Source organism: Oncorhynchus mykiss, chromosome 26 (assembly GCF_013265735.2).
Source record: "Oncorhynchus mykiss isolate Arlee chromosome 26, USDA_OmykA_1.1, whole genome shotgun sequence".
Taxonomy (NCBI): Eukaryota; Metazoa; Chordata; class Actinopteri; order Salmoniformes; family Salmonidae; genus Oncorhynchus; species Oncorhynchus mykiss.
In genome coordinates, this window is record NC_048590.1 from 40,270,917 (window position 1) to 40,293,726 (window position 22,810).

The 22,810-nt window shown below is 44.5% G+C and overlaps 1 protein-coding gene across 3 annotated transcripts; it reads left to right on the forward strand.

Moving 5' to 3' along the window:
• Positions 1–695: 695 nt before the first annotated feature.
• On the forward strand, positions 696–21,491 carry LOC110506782 (NAD(P) transhydrogenase, mitochondrial). Of its 3 annotated transcripts, none has more exons than XM_036963271.1 (23): positions 696–849; positions 1,594–1,781; positions 2,930–3,159; positions 3,705–3,922; positions 4,056–4,143; positions 4,334–4,422; positions 4,509–4,696; positions 4,922–5,055; positions 5,161–5,261; positions 5,522–5,612; positions 7,099–7,252; positions 7,367–7,528; positions 7,919–8,029; positions 8,123–8,268; positions 8,389–8,584; positions 9,627–9,860; positions 11,280–11,440; positions 12,404–12,583; positions 13,964–14,123; positions 18,494–18,575; positions 19,389–19,507; positions 20,277–20,392; positions 21,065–21,491. In XM_036963271.1, the coding sequence occupies exons 2-23, from the start codon at positions 1,646–1,648 to the stop codon at positions 21,209–21,211; spliced, it is 3,243 nt and encodes a 1,080-aa protein (XP_036819166.1). In that variant the 5' UTR covers positions 696–849; positions 1,594–1,645; the 3' UTR covers positions 21,212–21,491. The 3 variants fall into 3 exon arrangements, with proteins under 3 accessions (XP_036819166.1, XP_036819168.1, XP_036819165.1); XM_036963273.1 differs by having other exon boundaries at positions 713–853; XM_036963270.1 differs by lacking the exon at positions 696–849 and having other exon boundaries at positions 1,385–1,781.
• Positions 21,492–22,810: the final 1,319 nt, after the last annotated feature.

Sequence of the window (22,810 nt, forward strand, 5' to 3'; positions counted from 1 at the left end):
CATAAGGTATAGATAGATACAACATCCTGCTGAAACAAGGATCGTATCGCTCTGTTGTTGAATGGGCCAAAAGAGAAACAAATCTTTCCTACTGATGAGTCAACAGGGTCAATAGAAGGTAGGCTCTGAGGGTCAGGTCTTGACATGTTCCTGAATAACATAGCAACACCTGAGGGAATGGCATCTAAAACAATTGCAACATTTTTAGGTGTTACAGGGACCTTGTAAAGTGATAAGAATTCTTTATAACTGAGTAAAAGACCCTCTGCATTTACCAGTTGGCTCACCAATAGGATATTATTTCGGAACCAATATTCTAAAAACAGAGAGGTATTTTTATACAATATATCCCGAGTATTCCATATATAATATCTGTGTGAAGAAAAATTGTGTTTATAAATTAAGGACCATGACAAGAAAACCTGCCGATGAAAAGCAGAACGTTTCACTGGAACTTTGTCAATATTATAATTGCAAAACAACATGAAGTTATGGCCACCAAAAGTAGAGAAGATATGATGAGGAATAATTCGCATAGTCTCTATAGTTAATTATATATGCATTGTTGACGTTATAGTCAGAACTAGGAAACTCGGAAATGTCTGACTTGCTAACTGGCTGTAGTTGTACACGTGCCGCGCTCAACCAATTAGCAAGTCGGACATGTTCGAGTTTCCTAGTTCCGACTTTCATCTGAACGCGCCAATAAACCTGCGATACCGAAACTTCGTTCCGTGCGCCCGACAAATGAAAAAGTGAAGGTCGTTCCGACCAACCAAATTGCACTACTGTATTTTATAACGGATCAAACGGGAATTAATTTCCGGCTGAGACGAAAACTACCAGAAGGTTGGTGAGAAATATTTTTGTAGTTACCCTAATAATAAACACTTTTCTCTTACGTTTCTGTTTATTCCTGCAGGAATGAATAGAAGCAACAGTCATGTCATATATGGAAGCAACAGTCATGTCATATATGGAAGCATATATGGAAGCAACAGTCATGCACGGACAAAATGTTCAGCTACAGGTTGTTGTAATAGAGACTTGTGTCCCAGTTTTCCACCCAATGGTCCAACGGCAGCAGAGAGCGAGGGAGGGAGTGAGTGTATGAATGAATTAGAGAGAGGCTGTGTGTGTCGTTTGAGTTGCTGTTGCCTTGTGCTCTGCTAACCCACAACATGTGGATATAATCCCTCTTTCTCTCTGCCCCAGTTTCTGCATGCAGATCTACTGCCTGTCTCCAGCCTCTACCCCAGCCCTACCATTTCTGTTCCTGTCCCTACTCCTACCCAACCCTGTCCTATGCTCTCACCCAGCAGTCAGGCGTGTTCTTGTCACAACCACACTGTCATATTTCCAGATCTCGCGTAGCTTTGTGTAGTGTGTATACAGCCCTGCGTCCTGTCCTGCACAGCTGAAATGTCACACTGCCGTCGCTAGGCCCAGCAGCTGAAGAGAAAGTGTGTGTGTGTGTTCAGGACTTTCCGGGGGCAGTTAAGATAAGCAAGGCTGGCTGAGGAAGCAGCAAGCAGACGTAGTGTTAGAAGACGTCCTCACCTGCAACACACACACAACTGTTTGTGTCTCTAGGTGTTGTTGACCAGAGGTACAGCTACAGGCCTGTCCCTCAGCAGCACTAGTCATGTCCTCTCTGCTGCGCTGTGTCTCCTGCTGCGGCTCCACTGTCACCTTGCTCCAGCAAGGTGTTCGCCACCACACACCTGGCCGACGGGCCTTCAGGACCTTCCCACAGCTCTGGAACTGTGAGCCTGCTAAAGGTAGGACACAACTACAACTCCTTAACAAACACACAAACTCCTTAACACTGATCACACTGAACACTATCTTCTGATAATTGTCTTATCTGTATTTTTGCCACAGTAGGCAGTCTAGGCCTGGCTGCTTGTTGTTTTATAGCTTCTCCTCTCTATCCTACTAAAGGCATTGGGAAACTAAACAACAGTTCAGTTAAGGACATTTTCTGCCCTGGCTGGAGGAGTGGAAAAACTCCCACAGAGCAGTGGCGGTTGTGTTTGGAATAGGGGTTGATAGGGAATTTGTTGAAATGGGAAACAATAGGACCGTGAATCAACTTAGCTAATGTTTCTATGGGGTGCTAACATGACCGTGGCTAACTCCACTCTCTGTTGCTAACCTGCAAAGAGAACATGTAAGAGAGGTCAGTTAAAGGTGAAATGTGTATTCTGCTGTTCCGTGGCAGATCTACTTTTTATAAACACTACCCTGTGTTGTCACTGACTGAGGTAGCTGTGCTGGAGTGTATGTTGTGTGTTTGTGGAAGTTTTGTGTGTAACTGGGACATTTAGCGGAGCAGGGTTTGGGTCTGTGTGTGACAGACAGAGCAGGCCTCGTCGTGGTGTGGGTACTGGCTCGCAGCCAACCAGCTGCTAATAATGTTTCTGTGCTGGGGAGGTCACCACACCGTGTAAGGACTGATATGTGAAACCCGACTCTCCACCAACCTCGCCGGCCCAACTCACTTTCCGCTGCAGAACTACACTGTCTTTTAGTCTAACTTACACACACTACGGTAGTAGTCACTACGGCCTAGTACACTACAGCTTGCCTTAGTCCCTGCCTCATTTCCATTCTTCCTTACTCCCTTCCCTGCCTCTTCCACAGTCTCATCTGCAGCCTCTTTTACCCTGAACCTGTCAGTCTCTCCCAGATTCTCACCAGGTCTTGATAACGGCAAATTCTGAACTCAGAATTGGGTTACTCTTCATGCTGTTAATTGTAATGCTATACTCATGTCTCCCACTCATGTATCTGTACAGGTATGTTTGTGTGTGCGCACTGATTCAGTGTGTGTAAATCACACCCATTGTTGTTCCCCGAGGTGTGTTGTATCTTATGTGGTTGTCCTCAAGTGTTTGTTAAAAGGAGGTTGCGTGTGTTCATGCAGGACGGCTGTATAAGGACCTGGTGGTAGGAGTTCCTAAGGAGATCTTTAAGAATGAGCGTCGTGTGGCTGTGTCCCCTGCGGGGGTGGAGTTGCTCGTCAAACAGGGCTTCAACGTCCAGGTGGAGTCTGGAGCAGGAGACCACGCTAAGTTCTCTGACCAAATGTACATAAACGCTGGAGCCTCCATCACAGACACTAACGGGGCCTTCGGATCTGACCTGGTCCTCAAGGTCAGTACTGGGCTATGGAACTCAAACTTAACTCAAACTCAGTGTGGTCAATACTGGGCAGGGAGTTAACTTGAACCCAGGGCTGCAGGGTTACATCTGAGAGGATCGGCCTGATCAAGGCTCTGTGCAGAATCATGGATCTACATTCCATGAACTACTCATAATGAGATCAAGATTAGTTATCCCACACAGCTCCTAGCTCAGGCAGATCCCCTCGCACGTGCTGTTAGGAAACAAAATGTGTACTGAACTATTGAGGGCCAGATCCTAACTTCAGATATACACATGTTGAAATGTAACTTTATTGTAAACCATACTTCACACTTCTAGTATGTCAATGGGAGTTTTACATAACAAATTGAGTGAGGAATGAGTTTTGCCGTTCCAAAGTATTAGGTATGGGATAACACTGGTGAAGTCTGAGTAAATCGTTGTTGCTGGTTGTTTGAGCTAGTAGAGGAAACAAAATAAACATTTCAATCTCTTAGACATTGTTGGCCCCTGGTAACCTCTGACCCATCTTCTCTCTTGAACTTTCTCTCCAGGTGAGAGCTCCAGTGTTGAACGAGGCTACTGGCAAACATGAGTCAGAGCTGCTGAAGCCTAAATCCACCCTGGTGAGCTTCATCTACCCAGCCCAGAATCCTGATCTCATGGAGAAGCTGGCCCAGAGTCAGACCACCGTGCTGGCCATGGATCAGGTCCCGCGAGTCACCATCGCACAGGGCTACGACGCACTCAGCTCCATGGCTAACATTGCAGGGTAAGGGGAGACATGCGCAGAGACCCAGACATGTATGCACACACGCATACGTACACACACAGTAACGCATATGTCTTAGCCTCCAGCTCTGAAACTTGTTCAATGTGTTCATAGAACTGTGTGTGTCCTGCAGGTACAAGGCTGTTGTTCTGGCTGCTAACCACTTTGGCAGATTCTTCACCGGCCAGATCACAGCAGCAGGGAAAGTCCCCCCAGCCAAGGTAAGTCCTTCTATAGCAGTTATATCAACTAGATCAATGTGAATGTACCTGTCAAAACTGAACAACTGTGACATCTCCGAGCATTAACTATATTATAGTGTTTTGACTAACCTGTCACCTGGACTGCAGAGTCTGTGGGATCAATGCAACGTCGCTGTATCTCTGACCGCCATCTTGTTAACCCTTCCAGGTCCTGGTCATCGGAGGTGGAGTGGCTGGTTTGGCTGCAGCTGGAGCCGCCAAGTCTATGGGAGCTATCGTCAGAGGCTTTGATACCAGGTGAGTTGCAGTACCAGATGAGTTGTAGTTAGTCTTCGATACCAGGTACAGTATTGATGATGGTGATGTTCTGTATCCACCCTCAGACCAGCAGCTCTGGAACAGTTTAAGTCGTTCGGGGCGGAGCCTTTGGAGGTGCACATTAAGGAGTCCGGGGATGGTGTTGGAGGTTACGCCAAGGAGATGTCCCCAGAGTTCATTGCAGCTGAGATGGAGTTGTTTGCCAAGCAGTGTAAAGATGTGGACATCCTCATCAGTACTGCTCTCATCCCAGGTGAACATTCATTCATTCATGCTCTCATTCATTCATGCTCTCATTCATTCAGTATCTCATTGGTGAGATACATACATTCATACATACTCTGTCTGCTTGTTCTCCTCTCTTTGTTTCTCTCCTACGTCTCTCCCTCCTTTCTCTCACCATGAATATCATTCCACTCTTTCTATCCTAATAATTTCCCTTTCTATAATGATCCGTGACCATGCCCTCTGTCTGTAGGGAAGCGAGCTCCCATCCTGATCAAGACAGAGATGGTGGAGTCTATGAAGGATGGCTCTGTGGTGGTGGATCTGGCTGCTGAGGCTGGAGGAAACATTGAGACCACCAAGCCTGGAGAGCTGCACGTACACAAGGTGAGGAGACCAGCTCAGTTCTGGAAGAATAATACTGTCCCTAGAGTGTGTATAGGTGGAGTTTGTGTGTGTGTAACTGAGAGCTGTGTGTGTGTTTCTCCTCAGGGTGTGACACACATCGGCTTCACCGACCTGCCCAGCCGCATGCCCACCCAGGCCAGCACCCTGTACTCCAACAACGTGCTCAAACTGCTCAAGGCCATCAGGTAAAGGGACGGGTGGGTGGACAGGTTTTTGGATGGATAGAGGGACACTTTATAATACTACTAGACATGGACAGGGACAGTAGTTTTCCCTAGGACCAATCATGTTACCTGACCAGGAAAAACACCTGGCCTATGTTATAGCCCCACAGACCCTGAGTTGTTCCTGGCCAAGTCTAAAAGGATTGGAGTTTGATAAAGGTGCTACAGTATATAAATGTGATATATTAATGTCTGATTTTAATTGTGCTTATCACCATCAGCCCAGACAAAGACTACTTCCACTTTGAGCCCAAAGAAGAGTTTGATCACGGGACACTGGACCACGTCATCAGAGGAACCATGGTCATGCAGGTGTGTAGTATGTGTCTCTGTTGATACTTCATGTAGAATATTTATTTATTTATTGTTTTGTCTAGGTCATTTTGACACGTATCATTAAGTCACATTTTTGTCATTTGAATAATGATTTAGTCTAGTTATTGTCAAAATGAATAAAACAGTGGGCCATTTTAGTCAACTAAATGCCCTTTCCATTTAGTCCCATTTTAGTCGTCCCGTTTCCATGATCTCATTAACCTATAGTAAACATAAATCACTTCCATGTGCGCAAACACACACAGCCGTGTCCTACCAACATATTTTTCTGCATAAAATTCTATTGTAGATTCTTTTCCCAACAGCCAGATTGTCAGAACACATTACTCTACAGCAGATGATAAATCACAGCCTTTGACATACTGTAGCGTATTGCAGTAAGTTCTGTCATAGTTAGTTACTACTTAACTAGCATTAATCATCTGTTATTACCTGAACGTATATATTGTGAGGACTCTCAGATGTCTTGAGGTTGGTAGTATTTTTTTCCTGTCAAATTGTGGGTGTAAATGCTGTCTTCTCCTGTGAAAGAAGGTGGGATTTGGTTTTGTTTCAAATGACACGATAAGTAAAGAGCTACAAAGTGGGTGAATCAGTCACACTGAGACTGAAGAAAGCAGGGAGTTTTAAATGTGATATTTCACTCCAAATCAAAGTTTGTCAGATATTCTCTGTTGAATGAGTTGAAGAGTCCACGTCCCTTCATGCTCAGACTTTCTCTGCCTCCCAAATGGCATCCTATGGGCCCTGGTCAAAAGTTGCTCCCTATATAGGAAGTAGGGTGCCATTTGGGATGCATGCTGTTATTTCTGAGTGAAGCGTCACCATGACCCATAAGCCACCCTGCTATATTCTCTCAGAGCTGGAATCCAGCTGGCTGCACATAGCACAGTTTACGTGAGAAACAGGAATGCTAGTTATGAAATATCTTTTTTAAATGCACTTTTCCAGGAATGTCTTGATTTGAAAGTTTTGACATTTTGACAGTGTTTACGGCAGACTAGAGAGGCAGAGAAAGCACGAGGCGTGTCACCTTACCACGTATTAAACAGAATTATTCATGCTATTTAAATGTGATTTTTCTCGCTAGGTATGTTCCATTGTTATATCCCGTGGTTGTTACTCAGGTTCCTTAGGTGATATGAAAAATCCTGTCTTCTAGTTAAGAACCTCAACTTGCACGTGATTGGTCAGTCTGTTATTTTCAACCTTGGTGCCGTAGAAACTCAATTTTTAAAAAGCAAGGTTTCCAATTAAATCCTGACAGGATCCCTCCATTTCTAACAATAACCTTCCATTTAGAATATTCCTCAATTGCTCACGTGTTTCTCAGTGTGTGTGTTTCTCAGTGTGTGTGTTTCTCAGTGTGTGTGTTTCTCATGTGGATTTCTAACGTGTATTTTTCATCTTGTGTTTTTTTTCACATTGTGTGTTTCTCACGTTGTGTTTGTCACATCTCCAGGAAGGCAAGAGCCTGTTCCCATCCCCCCAACCTAAGACACAACCCCCGGCCGCTCCAGTCAAACAGAAAAGTGTAGCAGAGCTAGCGGCAGAGAAGGCAGCTGTGGTCTCACCTTTCCAGAAGACCTTGACCAACGCTGGTGTCTACACCGCAGGTCAGACACTCACACCGTACACACTTACACGCACACACACACACACACACACACACACACATACACACACACACCCTAACTCCCTCCCTCTCTGCTGTCCTCTCCTGTCTTCAGGTCTCTCTACATGTCTGGCTCTGGGCTTGGCGGCGCCCAACTCAGCCTTCACCCAGATGGTCACTACTTTCGGCCTGGCCGGCATCGTGGGATACCACACGGTGTGGGGCGTCACCCCCGCCCTCCACTCACCCCTCATGTCCGTCACCAACGCCATCTCAGGTCAGAGGTCAGGGCTCAAATAGTGTCACTGCTGGGTCCTATTTATTTGTGCACACCTTAGTAAAATGTATTAAAACACTTTGCAATGAAAAACAAGCACTTATTAGACAGGCTTTGTCCGTCCCTCTTCGTGTGGGTCAGTTTTCAGCTGTTTGGTGTCTAGTGAATAGGACCCTGGTGTGTCAGCAGGTAATGGTCACCCTGTTCTCCATACTGGGTGTGTCTGTAGTATTGAGCTGTGTAGAGCTGTGTAGTAACAAAGCCCTCCGCTTATTTCCTCCCTCTAAGAAACCCCTGCAGAAACTGTTACATTATTCCATTTCTTTACTCCTTCAAGCACCTGGACGTTGAACAAGGTGTGTGTGAACATGTCTTCTCTCCCCGTGGCAGGTCTGACTGCTGTGGGTGGTCTGGTCCTGATGGGGGGAGGTCTCCACCCCTCCTCCTTCCCCGAGGGCCTGGCTCTGGCTGCAGCCTTCGTCTCCTCCATCAACATCGCAGGTCTGGCACACACACACACGACACACACATGCGCACACGCACGCACACAAGCACACACTCACTCACTGTCTCTACCTGTCTCTGTCCTCCCAGGTGGGTTCATGATCACCCAGAGGATGCTGGACATGTTTAAACGTCCTACAGACCCTCCAGAGTACAACTACCTGTACGGTCTTCCAATAGGAGTCTTCATAGGAGGTTACGGGGCCTCTGTGGCTGCTGGCTACCACATCGAGCAGGTGACACTGATGTGCTGTTGTTGTTGTTGAAGTGCTGTTCTACAAATGATGTAACTACCTGGGGTTAGGAAGCCAACTGTGTTGTGTTGGTGTGTTATGTTGTAACACTGTGTGTTCCAGATGATGTACCTGGGGTCTGGTATGTGCTGTGTGGGAGCATTGGCAGGGCTGTCTTCACAGGGCACCAGTCGTCTGGGTAATGCCCTGGGCATGATGGGTGTAGCAGGGGGCATCGCTGCCACTCTCGGCTCCCTGAAGCCCTCTCCTGAGCTGCTGGCACAGATGAGTGCCGCCATGGCCACCGGAGGAACCCTGGGTAGGTGGACCTGCCACACCACACAGCCATATACAGATACACACCATCTCAAATCTAATCAACATGTATTAAAAGTGTGTTTAAACATCTAAAAAGACTTTATGATTGAAATGGAAACTTAAAAAGGCCATGGCCACTAGAAGACCCTGGGTAAGTAGGCCCTTCCTCCAAGACCAGGCTTAATCCGTGTCCGGGAAACGGGCCCAAGTCAACTTTTCCAGCCAGATGCCATGTTTCTACCTCTGAGCTTTTCCTTCTGCCATTGGTGATGAGGATTTTGGTCTGGACAACACAGGAAGAAAAGTCTAGATATCTGATCTCATACACCATTTCACATTTGTTTAAAAGTGTATAAAACCATGACTAAGGTTTGTACATGTTATTGACTTTGCATATTATTTCTGAAGTCTTTGAAAAATGAGCGTGAATTATTGAAACTATGATGGACCATCCATCATGCGATCTAGATTGACAGATATACTCTGATATCTTCATGGTGTCAGAGTACTTTAGGTGTGTGTGTGTGTTATACTGATATGATGTTATTATTCTCTTAGGCCCTGGCAGCTGTCTCACACACACACACACACACCCAGGGCATGTGTGTTTATGCAGTCTGATATTAGTAATATTATCCTTTAGAGAACTAGTTGTTATTTTATTAGGGTTTTTGACAACACTGTTTAGAGCGTGCCTCCAGACTATTCTGTTAGTTCTGATGTTAATGTCCAATATGAATACAAAAGTAATTCAGTCCAGATGGTTGCCTTCCCAGCAAATACAGTATGTTGTAGCACTAGGAGTTAGTCCAACTCTATGTGAAGCACTGTGAGACCAGGAGAAAATACTTCCATAGAAAATGTCTTCTACATTTGGCCTTCAGAGATTCAGGGCTGTTTTGTTGTTGCTGAATTCCAAATCAACTGCTAGGATCTACAGCCATCGGTACCTGTATAGAACTGAAGGTCTCTGTGATGGTGTGTCTGTTTTCCCCCTGTGCCCTACTGCGTGTTTCTGACCCTCTGCTACTCTGCTTCCCCAGGTCTGACCATTGCTAAGCGTATTGAGATCACCGATCTCCCCCAGCTGGTAGCTGCCTTCCACAGCCTGGTGGGTCTGGCTGCAGTGCTGACCTGTGTGGCAGAGTACATGATCGAGTACCCTCACTTGGACGTACACCCTGCAGCCAACATGGTGAAGACTGTGGCCTACCTCGGCACATACATCGGAGGGGTCACCTTCAGCGGGTCACTGGTGGCCTATGGCAAGCTGCAAGGTACTGTAGACAGCCATTAACACACGTGGATGCAGGAACGCAGACAGACACACACACTCTCTCTCTCTGAGCTCTCTGTCCTGTGGTACTGATTGCCTCCTTTGATCTAGCCAAAGCTCAAGATCCCATGGGAAATCCAGGCCAGGATGGTGTGTGTGTGTGTGTGTGTGAGTATGGCTGATTATTGCGTGCCTGACAGAGTGGAAGGGCCGGGAGGCTTGTAGGAGTGCTACGTTGGTAAGGTAACAGTTGTTAAAGGAAAAATCCACCCAAAACCACTACAATGTATAGTGTTAAATAACACATGTGACAGCAATATTTTTAGGGATCAGATGTTCCATTTTGGTGTTTATAATAAGGTTGGTAGAAACGTAAATATTGTTGTGGAAATATGTTGCAGCTCAAGTCGACTACCAAATCCACAATGCAATGCTCTCTATGGGCTGGCTAGCTAGCTAACTTAACTACACACAATAATACCAAAGACAAGATCAGTATATGAAGTAGCTAGTTAGTGCAGTTTGTTTTGGGAATTTTACAGCTATCAATTTTAGGAGTCTACAATCTCACCTGTTCAACCTGCAGATCGATGTGCCTCAGAGTGGAGTTTGACATTCGCAACGGCACCATACAATGCACCCTGGACTGAAGAGGCAGACAAATAGGAGAAATGTGCTAAACCCTCTGTTAAATTCTAAATTTCTCGAAGGTAGGAATATCACAAAAAATATGATAATTGAGTCATTTGAGAGAAGACATCGTCCCGTGTTATGACATCAGCCAGTATTGAAATCTGACATGTATGATAGATGTTTTCACCATCTAAAAGTCGTATTCCTATTAACTTCCAGGGTAGTGAGAGAGACTTTATCACAGTGCTACGTCAAACCGGATGGATTTCTGCCTGCTTGAACACCAGTAACTCAGATACACATGAAAACATTAAATGACCCAGGAAATCGATAGAACATCACTCAGAGATACACAAAAACAATGGAACATTCAAAATGGGTGAATCTTCTCTTTAAGTGTGTGTGTGGGGGGGCTGCTTTTCTATGGAGGGCAGTTATTTTTCTAGCCCACGTGAGAAACGGTTGTCTCTCTATTGTGTTTATAAACCGTCAGTTCTCTATTCCCTCTGTGATCACTGGTAATGAGAGACCGACCGAAGGCAGGAGTCCCTGCCAGATCTGTGGTCTGTTTTCAATATATTACAACGCTCCACCTGACCTCCACCCCCTCACTCTAATCAATGTGATATATCAATACAACCCTGCCCCATCTCTCCTTCCAGGATTCCCTGCCCCGTTCCACTCCTCTCTGTTCACAATTTCCAGTTCAGAATGATACATTGTGAGTTCAGAGTTTAGAGTTCCTGGTGCAGTTCTGTGAACAGTGTTCTGTATTCCCTCCTTTCAGGTGTTCTGAACTCCGCCCCGCTGATGTTGCCGGGGCGTCACATGATGAACGCCGGTCTGATGACGGCGTCTGTCGGTGGTATGATTCCCTTCATGCTCAGTGCTGACTACGCTACTGGCATGGGCTGTCTGGTTGGAGTGTCTGGCCTCTCCACCGTCATGGTGAGAACATGGCTAAAGCTGTAATGTTTTATACAGACATGGTGAAGACCACCAATGACCAATAGTGTTATTCAGCTCTTATCAGAATAAGAAAAACTTTGACACTCAACAATGTTGGTGGGACTGACCTTGATAAAGACGACAACCACAATCTACAGCAGGGTTAGGCAACAGGCGGCCCGCTGGCCAGAACTGGCTTGAGTGTTTAACATTTTTTTGTGTAGTTTGTTTCAGCTCCAACAAAAATCGTTCCACGGCTTAATCTAGTTGCCTACCCCTGATCTAGAGGAAATAACCCAGTATCATAAAGTCACTGTGAGGGGTTTATCTATTGACTACCCAGCAAACCAAAATTGGCTTTGTAAAAGTTCCCAGAACATTCGCTAGGTTGCGGCAAATGTTCTCATAACACAAAACCTGGCCAGTTGGCTCATGATTACACAATGTTTGCATAAAACAATTGCCTGATGTTGCCAGAACATTCCCAGAACATTGATCCTATATTTCGTTGCGGCAGTGTGTTCTAAAAACATTACTGGTGCATTACTACCTTACCTGGAAACCTAATGATAACGTTTGGGGAATGTTCTGTGGTGGTTGTTACAGGTGTTGTGCACAACCTTTCAGTGAATGCTAGGAATACATTCCAAGGATATTACATTTAAAATGTTTTCTGATTTTTTTGGGGGATGTTATCCTAATGTTAGATAAAACACTACCTAGAACTTAATGGGAATCTTAGCTAATGTTCTGGGAATGTTCCCGGTTTGCTGGGTATAGTTCCAAGATTCAAGTAACTTTCCAAAGAATCGCAGCTTTTCGAGAAATCGAGGTTGGAAGATTACTGGAATCAGTGGGGAATTAACAGGAAATCCAGGAATCCTCCAACTGGTATTTCTGGAAAACCTTTTGCAACCCTACTAGTGACTGAAGCCTGTCCTGACCGGGATTGTGTTCCTGTAGGGTGTAACCCTGACGATGGCCATCGGGGGCGCTGACATGCCCGTTGTCATCACTGTGCTCAATTCCTACTCTGGTTGGGCGCTGTGTGCCGAGGGATTCCTATTGGACAACAACCTCATGACCATTGTAGGAGCTCTGATTGGCTCGTCTGGTGCTATCCTCTCCTACATCATGTGTGTGGTGAGTACTGCTAAACACTCAGTCGCATTCACTTACACACACATACTCTCTCTCAGCCTCTCTCACTCAGACACTCACCTGCCAGTCAGGTAGCCTTGTCATCTCTCTCAGCCTCTCTCACTCAGACACTCACCTGCCAGTCAGGTAGCCTTGTCATCTCTCTCAGCCTCTCTCACTCAGACACTCACCTGCCAGTCAGGTAGCCTTGTCATCTCTCTCAGCCTCTCTCACTCAGACACTCACCTGCCAGTCAGGTAGCCTTGTCATCTCTCTCAGCCTCTCTCACTCAGACACTCACCTGCCAGTCAGGTAGCCTTGTCATCTCTCTCAGCCTCTCTCACTCAGACACTCACCTGCCAGTCAGGTAGCCTTGTCATCTCTCTCAGCCTCTCTCACTCAGACACTCACCTGCCAGTCAGGTAGCTTTGTCATCTCTCTCAGCCTCTCTCACTCAGACACTCACCTGCCAGTCAGGTAGCTTTGTCATCTCTCTCAGCCTCTCTCACTCAGACACTCACCTGCCAGTCAGGTAGCCTTGTCATCTCTCTCAGCCTCTCTCACTCAGACACTCACCTGCCAGTCAGGTAGCCTTGTCATCTCTCTCAGCCTCTCTCACTCAGACACTCACCTGCCAGTCAGGTAGCCTTGTCATCTCTCTCAGCCTCTCTCACTCAGACACTCACCTGCCAGTCAGGTAGCCTTGTCATCTCTCTCAGCCTCTCTCACTCAGACACTCACCTGCCAGTCAGGTAGCCTTGTCATCTCTCTCAGCCTCTCTCACTCAGACACTCACCTGCCAGTCAGGTAGCCTTGTCATCTCTCTCAGCCTCTCTCACTCAGACACTCACCTGCCAGTCAGGTAGCCTTGTCATCTCTCTCAGCCTCTCTCACTCAGACACTCACCTGCCAGTCAGGTAGCCTTGTCATCTCTCTCAGCCTCTCTCACTCAGACACTCACCTGCCAGTCAGGTAGCCTTGTCATCTCTCTCAGCCTCTCTCACTCAGACACTCACCTGCCAGTCAGGTAGCCTTGTCATCTCTCTCAGCCTCTCTCACTCAGACACTCACCTGCCAGTCAGGTAGCTTTGTCATCTCTCTCAACCTCTCTCACTCAGACACTCACCTGCCAGTCAGGTAGCCTTGTCATCTCTCTCAGCCTCTCTCACTCAGACACTCACCTGCCAGTCAGGTAGCCTTGTCATCTCTCTCAGCCTCTCTCACTCAGACACTCACCTGCCAGTCAGGTAGCCTTGTCATCTTAGTTTTGCTCTTGCACTTTGAGATTCTTTGGTTTTGGAATTCATCAAAATATTTGTCACGCTCCCCATAGAGATATAATATCAATGTTGTATTTAATCCTGGTTACACCCCTCTTTCCAGGCAATGAACCGTTCCCTGCCCAACGTGATCCTGGGAGGGTTCGGTACCAGCTCCACGGCAGGGGGAAAACCCATGGAGATCACAGGTACCCACACAGAGGTCAATGTGGACCAGTCCATCGAACTCATCAAAGAGGCCAACAGCATCATCATCACCCCAGGTACACACTCTCGCACGCACGCATGCACGCACACACGCACACACACAGCACAAACGCACACACAGCACAAACGCACACGCACACACACAGCACAAACGCACACAAGCACACACACAGCACAAACGCACACGCACACACACAGCACAAACGCACACGCACACACACAGCACAAACGCACACGCACACACACACAGCACAAACGCACACACACACACACAGCACAAACGCACACACACACACACAGCACAAACGCACACACACACACACACAGCACAAACGCACACAAGCACACACACAGCACAAACGCACACAAGCACACACACAGCACAAACGCACACAAGCACACACACAGCACAAACGCAATCATGCGTTCGCACAACACGCAAGTTCTGGGTAGGGTTCAGAGGTAGTCTTATGGAACACACCTGTGTTCCAGTGTTCATCACTGTAGGAGGGTTGTGTGCAGAGTCGTGTATCTGTCTGTGTGTTCTGCTCTCCTCCCAGACTGAAACCAGGTCATTTAGTAATGAACCCTGGCATAACGTCTGTACTGGAGCCTGACACAGGGACAGGGAATGTCCAGTAGAGGGTGCAGTTTATCTATGTCCCTGTGAAGCGGAGCTAGCTTGTTCGCCAGACAGACAGGCAGGCAGGCAGGCAGGCAGGCAGTCAGACGTAACTGGTAATATAGAAGACTACAGTGGCCCAGGGGTTAGAGGTCAGGGAGATTTGTTCCAAATATAGTTGATTAGTTGTAATCAACATACAGCACTGGCCTCTCACCTCTCAACTCTACCCAGTATCAGAACACACCTCTATCCAGTATGCTGATACCTCAGGACAGTTACACAAGCAGGCGTTAGACAGACACATGGGAGCGGGGGTTCCTCTCGCACGCATGCCCTCTTCTTCACCCCCCGCCCCATAACACACACAACCCCATAACACTTACAGGCAGGGGAAAGGGGTTCCTCTCGCACGCACCACCCCCAGACTGTAGAAATCCTATGATTTAAGACAGAAGGGAGAGCAGAGCGGAGAGAGGGGGGGGAAAGTGAGAATAGAGGGTGAAATGGGGCAAGAGGAGGTGAAAAGGGGGAGAGGTAAGAGAGATAAAGGAAGGGTATTGGGAAAGAGGTACTGCAGCCTTGGTCAGGAGAGGAGAACAGAAGATAACAAATTGTTTCAAACAGACCTTATTCACTTCTGTTTTTAGTCTTCCAAGAATAACCTCTGCATTAAGTTACCTCTATCATTTATCTGATCATTAAGTTACCTCTATCATTTATCTGGTCATTAATTACCTCTATCATTTATCTGGTCATTAGTTACCTCTATCATTTACCTGGTCATTAGTTACCTCTATCATTTACCTGGTCATTAGTTACCTCTATCATTTATCTGGTCATTAGTTACCTGGTCATTAGTTACCTGGTCATTAGTTATCTGGTCATTAAGTTACCTCTATCATTTATCTGGTCATTAAGTGACCTCTATCATTTATCTGGTCATTAGTTACCTGGTCATTAGTTACCTGGTCATTAAGTTACCTCTATCATTTATCTGGTCATTAGTTACCTCTATCATTTATCTGGTCATTAGTTACCTCTATCATTTATCTGGTCATTAGTTACTTCTATCATTTATCTGGTCATTAGTTACCTGGTCATTAGTTACCTGGTCATTAGTTATCTGGTCATTAAGTTACCTCTATCATTTATCTGGTCATTAAGTGACCTCTATCATTTATCTGGTCATTAGTTACCTGGTCATTAGTTACCTGGTCATTAAGTTACCTCTATCATTTATCTGGTCATTAGTTACCTCTATCATTTATCTGGTCATTAGTTATCTGGTCATTAGTTACCTCTATCATTTATCTGGTAATAGTTACCTGGTCATTACGTTACCTCTATCATTTATCTGGTCATTAAGTGACCTCTATCATTTATCTGGTCATTAGTTATCTGGTCATTAGTTACCTGGTCATTAGTTACCTGGTCATTACGTTACCTCTATCATTTATCTGGTAATAGTTATCAGGTCATTAGTTATCTTGTCATTAGTTACCTCTATAATTTATCTGGTCATTAGTTACCTCTATCATTTATCTGGTCATTAGTTACCTCTATCATTTATCTGGTCATTAGTTATCTGGTCATTAGTTATCTGGTCATTAGTTATCGGTTCATTAGTTACCTGGTCATTAGTTACCTGGTCATTAGTTACCTCTATCATTTATCTGGTCATTAGTTACCTCTATCATTTATCTGGTCATTAGTTACCTCTATCATTTATCTGGTCATTAGTTATCTCTATCATTTATCTGGTCATTAGTTATCTGGTCATTAGTTACCTCTATCATTTATCTGGTCAGTAGTTATCTGGTCATTAGTTACCTATATCATTTACCTGGTCATTAGTTACTTCTATCATTTATCTGGTCATTAGTTACTTCTATCATTTATCTGGTCATTAGTTACCTGGTCATTAGTTACCTGGTCATTAGTTACCTGGTCATTAGTTACCTGGTCATTAGTTACCTGGTCATTAAGTTACCTCTATCATTTATCTGGTCATTAGTTATCTGGTCATTAGTTACCTCTATCATTTATCTTATCATTAGTTATCTGGTCATTAGTTACCTCTATCATTTATCTGGTCATTAGTTATCTGGTCATTAGTTACCTCTATCATTTATCTGGTAATAGTTATCAGGTCATTAGTTATCTTGTCATTAGTTACCTCTATAATTTATCTGGTCATTAGTTACCTCTATCATTTATCTGGTCATTAGTTACCTCTATCATTTATCTGGTCATTAGTTATCTGGTCATTAGTTACCTCTATCATTTATCTGGTAATAGTTATCAGGTCATTAGTTATCTTGTCATTAGTTACCTCTATAATTTATCTGGTCATTAGTTACCTCTATCATTTATCTCGTCATTAGTTACCTCTATCATTTATCTGGTCATTAGTTATCTGGTCATTAGTTACCTCTATCATTTATCTGGTCATTAGTTACCTGGTCATTAGTTACCTCTATCATTTATCTGGTCATTAGTTATCTGGTCATTAGTTATCTGGTCATTAGTTATCTGGTCATTAGTTACCTGGTCATTAGTTACCTGGTCATTAGTTACCTCTATCATTTACCTGGTCATTAGTTACCTGGTCATTAGTTACCTGGTCATTAGTTACCTGGTCATTAGTTACCTGGTCATTAAGTTACCTGGTCTGCCATGTCTTGGAGAAGGTCACATCAACCTGAGCCATCAAACACATGAAATGTATAGTTGTGACGTGGCCACGAGCAGCACCGTAGATATTAAGATGAGCATGATGCAAGACAATGCAGGGTGTGTGTGTGTGTGCGTGCGTGCGCTCCTTGCTGCTACAACATGGTCGGGACCAAAACAGCAGAGGTTCAACACTCTTAGTTGTTGTGGAAATCGGCCCAATATTCTGTTTACCAGTGGTGGAGAAAGTACTCAATTGTCATACTTGAGTAAAAGAAAAGATACCTTAATGACTCAAGTAAAAGTGAGTCACCCAGTAAAATACTACTTGAGTAAAAGTCTAAAAGTATTTGGTTTTAAATATACTTAAGTGTCAAAAGTAAATGGAATTTCTAAAATTAATTTAACTATCAAGTAAAAGTATAAACCATTTCTAATTGCTTATATTAAGCACAGCAGACGGCACCATTTATTTGTATTGACGGATAGCAAGGGGCACACTCCCACACTCCCACACTTCCACACTTCCACACTCCCACACTCCCACACTTCCACACTCCCACACTTCCACACTCCCACACTCCCACACTTCCACACTCCCACACTCCCACACTTCCACACTCCCACACTCCCACACTTCCACACTCCCACACTTCCACACTCCCACACTCCCACACTTCCACACTTCCACACTCCCACACTTCCACACTCCCACACTCATAATTTACAAACTAAGCATTTGTGTTTAGTGAGTCCACCAGATCAGAGTCAGTAGAGATGACCAGGGAAGTTCTTTTGATCAGTGTGTGAATTGGACCATTTTCCTGTCAAAATGTAAGAAGTACTTTTGGATGGCAGGGAAACTGTATGGAGTAAAAAGTACATATTTTCTTTAGGAATGTAGTGAAGTAAAAGTTGGCAAAAATATCAATATTAAAGTACATATCCCACAAACTACTTAAGTTGTGCTTTTTTGAGTATTTTTACTTCAGTACTTTACACCACTGCTGTTTACTTCGTGCATCGCTGAGTCATACCTTTTAACAGTAACATTTGAACTTTACCTACAGTGACACTGTGATTGTGTAGGTTGGTCTGCTTATAGTGTGTGTGTGTGTGTGTGTGTAGGTTGGGGTCTGTGTGCGGCTAAGGCCCAGTACCCCATTGCTGACATGGTGAAGATGCTGGTAGAGCAGGGCAAGTCTGTCAGGTAGGTCTTCACAATAATATAATTCTCTCTCTCTCTCTCCTCAATCATCTCTTTCTCTTTTTCTCTTCCTCTCTCTCCACTCTGTTTTTTTTTGTTGGGGACCATCAGTCCTCCTGTCACAGTGAGATAACGATATCTTCCTGTATTAGTCTGATCTCTCTCTCTCTCTCTCTCTCCACTGTTTATTTTTGTTGGGGACAATCAGTCCTGTCACAGTGAGATAACGATATCTTCCTGTATTAGTCTGACCCCTCTCTCTCTCTCTCTCTCTCCACTCTGTTTATTTTTGTTGGGGACAATCAGTCCTCCTGTCACAGTGAGATAACGATATCTTCCTGTATTAGTCTGACCTCTCTCTCTCTCTCCACTCTGTTTATTTTTGTTGGGGACAATCAGTCCTCCTGTCACAGTGAGATAACGATATCGTCCTGTATTAGTCTGACCCCTCTCTCTCTCTCTCTCTCTCCACTGTTTATTTTTGTTGGGGACCATCAGTCCTCCTGTCACAGTGAGATAACGATATCGTCCTGTATTAGTCTGACTTCTAAAATAACATTCTTTCCATTTAGTTTTTCAATCCCACTGACCGTCTTGAGTTTCCTGGTCAGGAACACTGGCAGGTCACCTTTTTAAGTTCAAGGAAGACAAAACACATCTGGGCCTAAAAGCTTTAGAGTGGAAAACATCTTCATTCTCCAAATTCAGAGCGAAGCTGTGAAGCCCTGACTGACTGAGGAATTGCATAAAGACAACATTAATGTGTGTGCTTGTGTTTTTCTCTCTGTGTGTGTGTGTGCGCACGTGTGTTTCTAGGTTTGGTATCCACCCTGTGGCAGGTCGTATGCCAGGCCAGCTAAACGTGCTCCTGGCTGAGGCAGGTGTTCCATATGACGTGGTTCTGGAGATGGATGAGATCAATGAGGACTTCAAAGGTCAGAACACACACACTCACACTGATCAATTTACTGAACAAAAATATAACGCAACAATGAAATTGTCCCATTTTTCATGAGCTGAAATAAAAGATCCCTGAAATGTTCCATACACACAGCTTTGCCTCTAAAATGTTGTGCACAAATGTCTTTAGATCCCTGTTAGTGAGCATTTTATCCTTTACCAAGATAATCCGTCCACCTGACAATTGGCATGATGACCGCAGGAATGTCCGACAGAGCTGTTGCCAGAAAATTGAATGTTTATATCTTTACCATAAGCCGCCTCCAACGTCGTTTTAGAGAATTTGGCAGTACATCCAACCAGCCTTACAACCACAGACCTCGTGTAGCCACGCCAGCCCAGGACCTCCACATCCGGCTTCTTCACCTGCCAGATTGTCTGAGGAGTATTTATGTCTGCAGCCTTTTTGGGGAAAAACTCATTCTGATTTGCTGGGCTTGGCCCCCAAGTGGGTGGGCCTATGCCCTGTGACCTTGCCCATTCATGTGAAGTCCATAGATTAGGGCCTAATTTAATTATTTAAATTGACTGATTTCCTTCTATGAACTATAACTCAGTAAAATCTTTGAGATTGTTGCGTTTTATATTTCTGTTCTGTGTAGATTGATGGATTCATTGATTTGATCATAACGACCAGCAGGCATCCCTCACACTTGGTTGTGTTTGTAACGCTGCCTGGCTGGTTCCATCCATAGTTTCGCCAGGTTCTCTGTACTGGTTATACTTAATGTGTGTCCCCCACAGAGACTGACCTGACGCTGGTGGTGGGTGCTAACGACACAGTGAACTCAGCAGCCCAGGAGGACCCCAACTCCATCATTGCTGGCATGCCAGTCCTGGAGGTCTGGAAGTCCAAACAGGTAGGAATGAAGAAGGTAGTATAAGGGTATTAGTACAGGGCCCTCACTGGTTTACAAAAGGAAGGAAGGAAGGATGCAAAATATTGTCTTGTTCTGCTCTCTGGTGTTGAGGGCTGAGCTCTCCTACTCTTTGGTTGACAAGGACTCTCACAGGTATAGAGTATAACATGAGATTGTGAAGTGTGCTGTCTTGTTTCTCTGTAGGGGATTGTGATGAGATCTCCAACTAGTTATTTTAAACATATTTCTGACACTATTTATTTAGACCAGTCATATGCAACAGAAGGGCCGTGGGTCCTGAACTAAAATGATAAATGAGGGTTAGTCTTGCCTCGACCCCTGGTCTCATATGAACACACATAAGACATGACAAAATGTGTAGAATTGCAGGAAATTAGCTGCAGTTTTCTCTCCGCCAACAAGAGGGGTGTGAACTGTTTGGGTTGTGAGGAGGGGGTTTGTTACACCGATAAATGACAATGTCCATCTGGACCTTTGCCACCTAGGTAATGTGTGTGACCCTGACCTTCTCAAATAGTACTTCCGTACCCCTGATTTAGACAGTTGGAAACAGAGGGGGGAATGTGGGGATGGAACTGTCTCCAGTGGGAAGAGGAATATAAAAGGTGACGTTAGCCATGTCTCAACCCTGTTCCCCTCCCTGTACTGTAGGTGATTGTGATGAAGAGGACCATGGGTGTGGGCTATGCTGCAGTAGACAATCCCATCTTCTACAAGCCCAACACATCCATGCTGCTGGGAGACGCCAAGAAGACCTGTGACACACTACAGGCCAAGATCAGAGAGGCCTACTACTAGAACAGAGATGGACAGTACACACACACTCCCTATCGGCCTTACAGATGTATTTATTTGTCTTTAATCCAGATGCAGGTGTATGGTTCCGTTAAGATTAGTAAACAACGGTGAATATTTTTACACTTAGTGGCTTGATGATTATAGAGGTCCTCAGTACATATGATTATTGGACGTTGGGCAGTGATGTTGAACCAAAGGTGTGGACACGATTAGATTACATTTAAATTAACCCATACACTGCCTGCCCTGATTTGTAAATAAAAATCTGTTTTGAATGTGATCTGTTGGCTAGAGTTCCCTATTCAATTGTATTTGTAAGAGCTTGTCAGGTATAATTTCACACAAAAGCACTGAGCAGCACCAATTGGAGATGAAGTCACATACTCCCAGTAGCTAACGGTAGACTGGCTCTCAACCAGTAAAACCCTGCAGCGTGTTGATCTAGCCTGTTAAAGGTAATGGAACCTACATGCACAGCGTTCACCATACATACAAATTAAGAACAAGCCGCATTGACAGATGTCCAGCGTAATGAATTCAACCCCAGCCTTTAACTAAATCTTTATACTTCTGTATTCACATACTCACAGTACATTTCCTTTGGTCATTGTATACCGAAACAGACCAGGTGATATACTGTTCATAATTCAACATGACATGTTGCACAGTAACAACCATACCGTAGAACATCTGATGGGGGAACCAGAGTTTCAATCTGTTAAATTTGGATCAAATTAGAGCTGTACGTTGTCCTCCACATAAATCTGAGTTTTAGACGACAGCTAGGTTTCCATCAGAATATTATAGAAACAATATGCATATTCCCACCAGAGATGTTTATCAAATTGACTTGTTGTGGATAAAAGGCTGATGTAGTACACATAGAAGTAACTTTAAAAAATAAATGGGGTTCCATCACATTTAACTCTACTGATGGTTTTGTTGCGTTATATAGCAAATGGTTCCACTCTGGCCGTGGCATGTGTGTTCCAACCAACAGCTTGCAGATCCAGTGTAGCTTTAGCCTACATGACATTATTATGGACAAAGAGCCAGATACAGTGTAGCTATAGCCTACATGACATTATTATGGACATAGAGCCAGATACAGTGTAGCTATAGCCTACATGACATTATTATGGACATAGAGCCAGATACAGTGTAACTATAGCCTACATGACATTATTATGGACATAGAGCCAGATACAGTGTAGCTATAGCCTACATGACATTATTATGGACAAAGAGCCAGATACAGTGTAACTATAGCCTACATGACATTATTATGGACAAAGAGCCAGATACAGTGTAGCTATAGCCTACATGACATTATTATGGACATAGAGCCAGATACAGTGTAACTATAGCCTACATGACATTATTATGGACATAGAGCCATATACAGTGTAGCTATAGCCTACATGACATTATTATGGACAGAGAGCCAGATACAGTGTAACTATAGCCTACATGACATTATTATGGACAAAGAGCCAGATACAGTGTAGCTATAGCCTACATGACATTATTATGGACATAGAGCCAGATACAGTGTAGCTATAGTCTACATGACATTATTATGGATACAATGTAGCTATA

Excerpts from the sequence above, each read along its gene's own strand:
- LOC110506782 (XM_036963271.1), top strand. The coding sequence starts at position 1,646 with ATGTCCTCTCTGCTGCGCTGTGTCTCCTGCTGCGGCTCCACTGTCACC. Across the intron at positions 5,056-5,160 it reads GAGAGCTGCACGTACACAAG|GGTGTGACACACATCGGCTT; the intron begins GTGAGGAGACCA and ends GTTTCTCCTCAG. Across the intron at positions 12,584-13,963 it reads TCTCCTACATCATGTGTGTG|GCAATGAACCGTTCCCTGCC; the intron begins GTGAGTACTGCT and ends CCCTCTTTCCAG.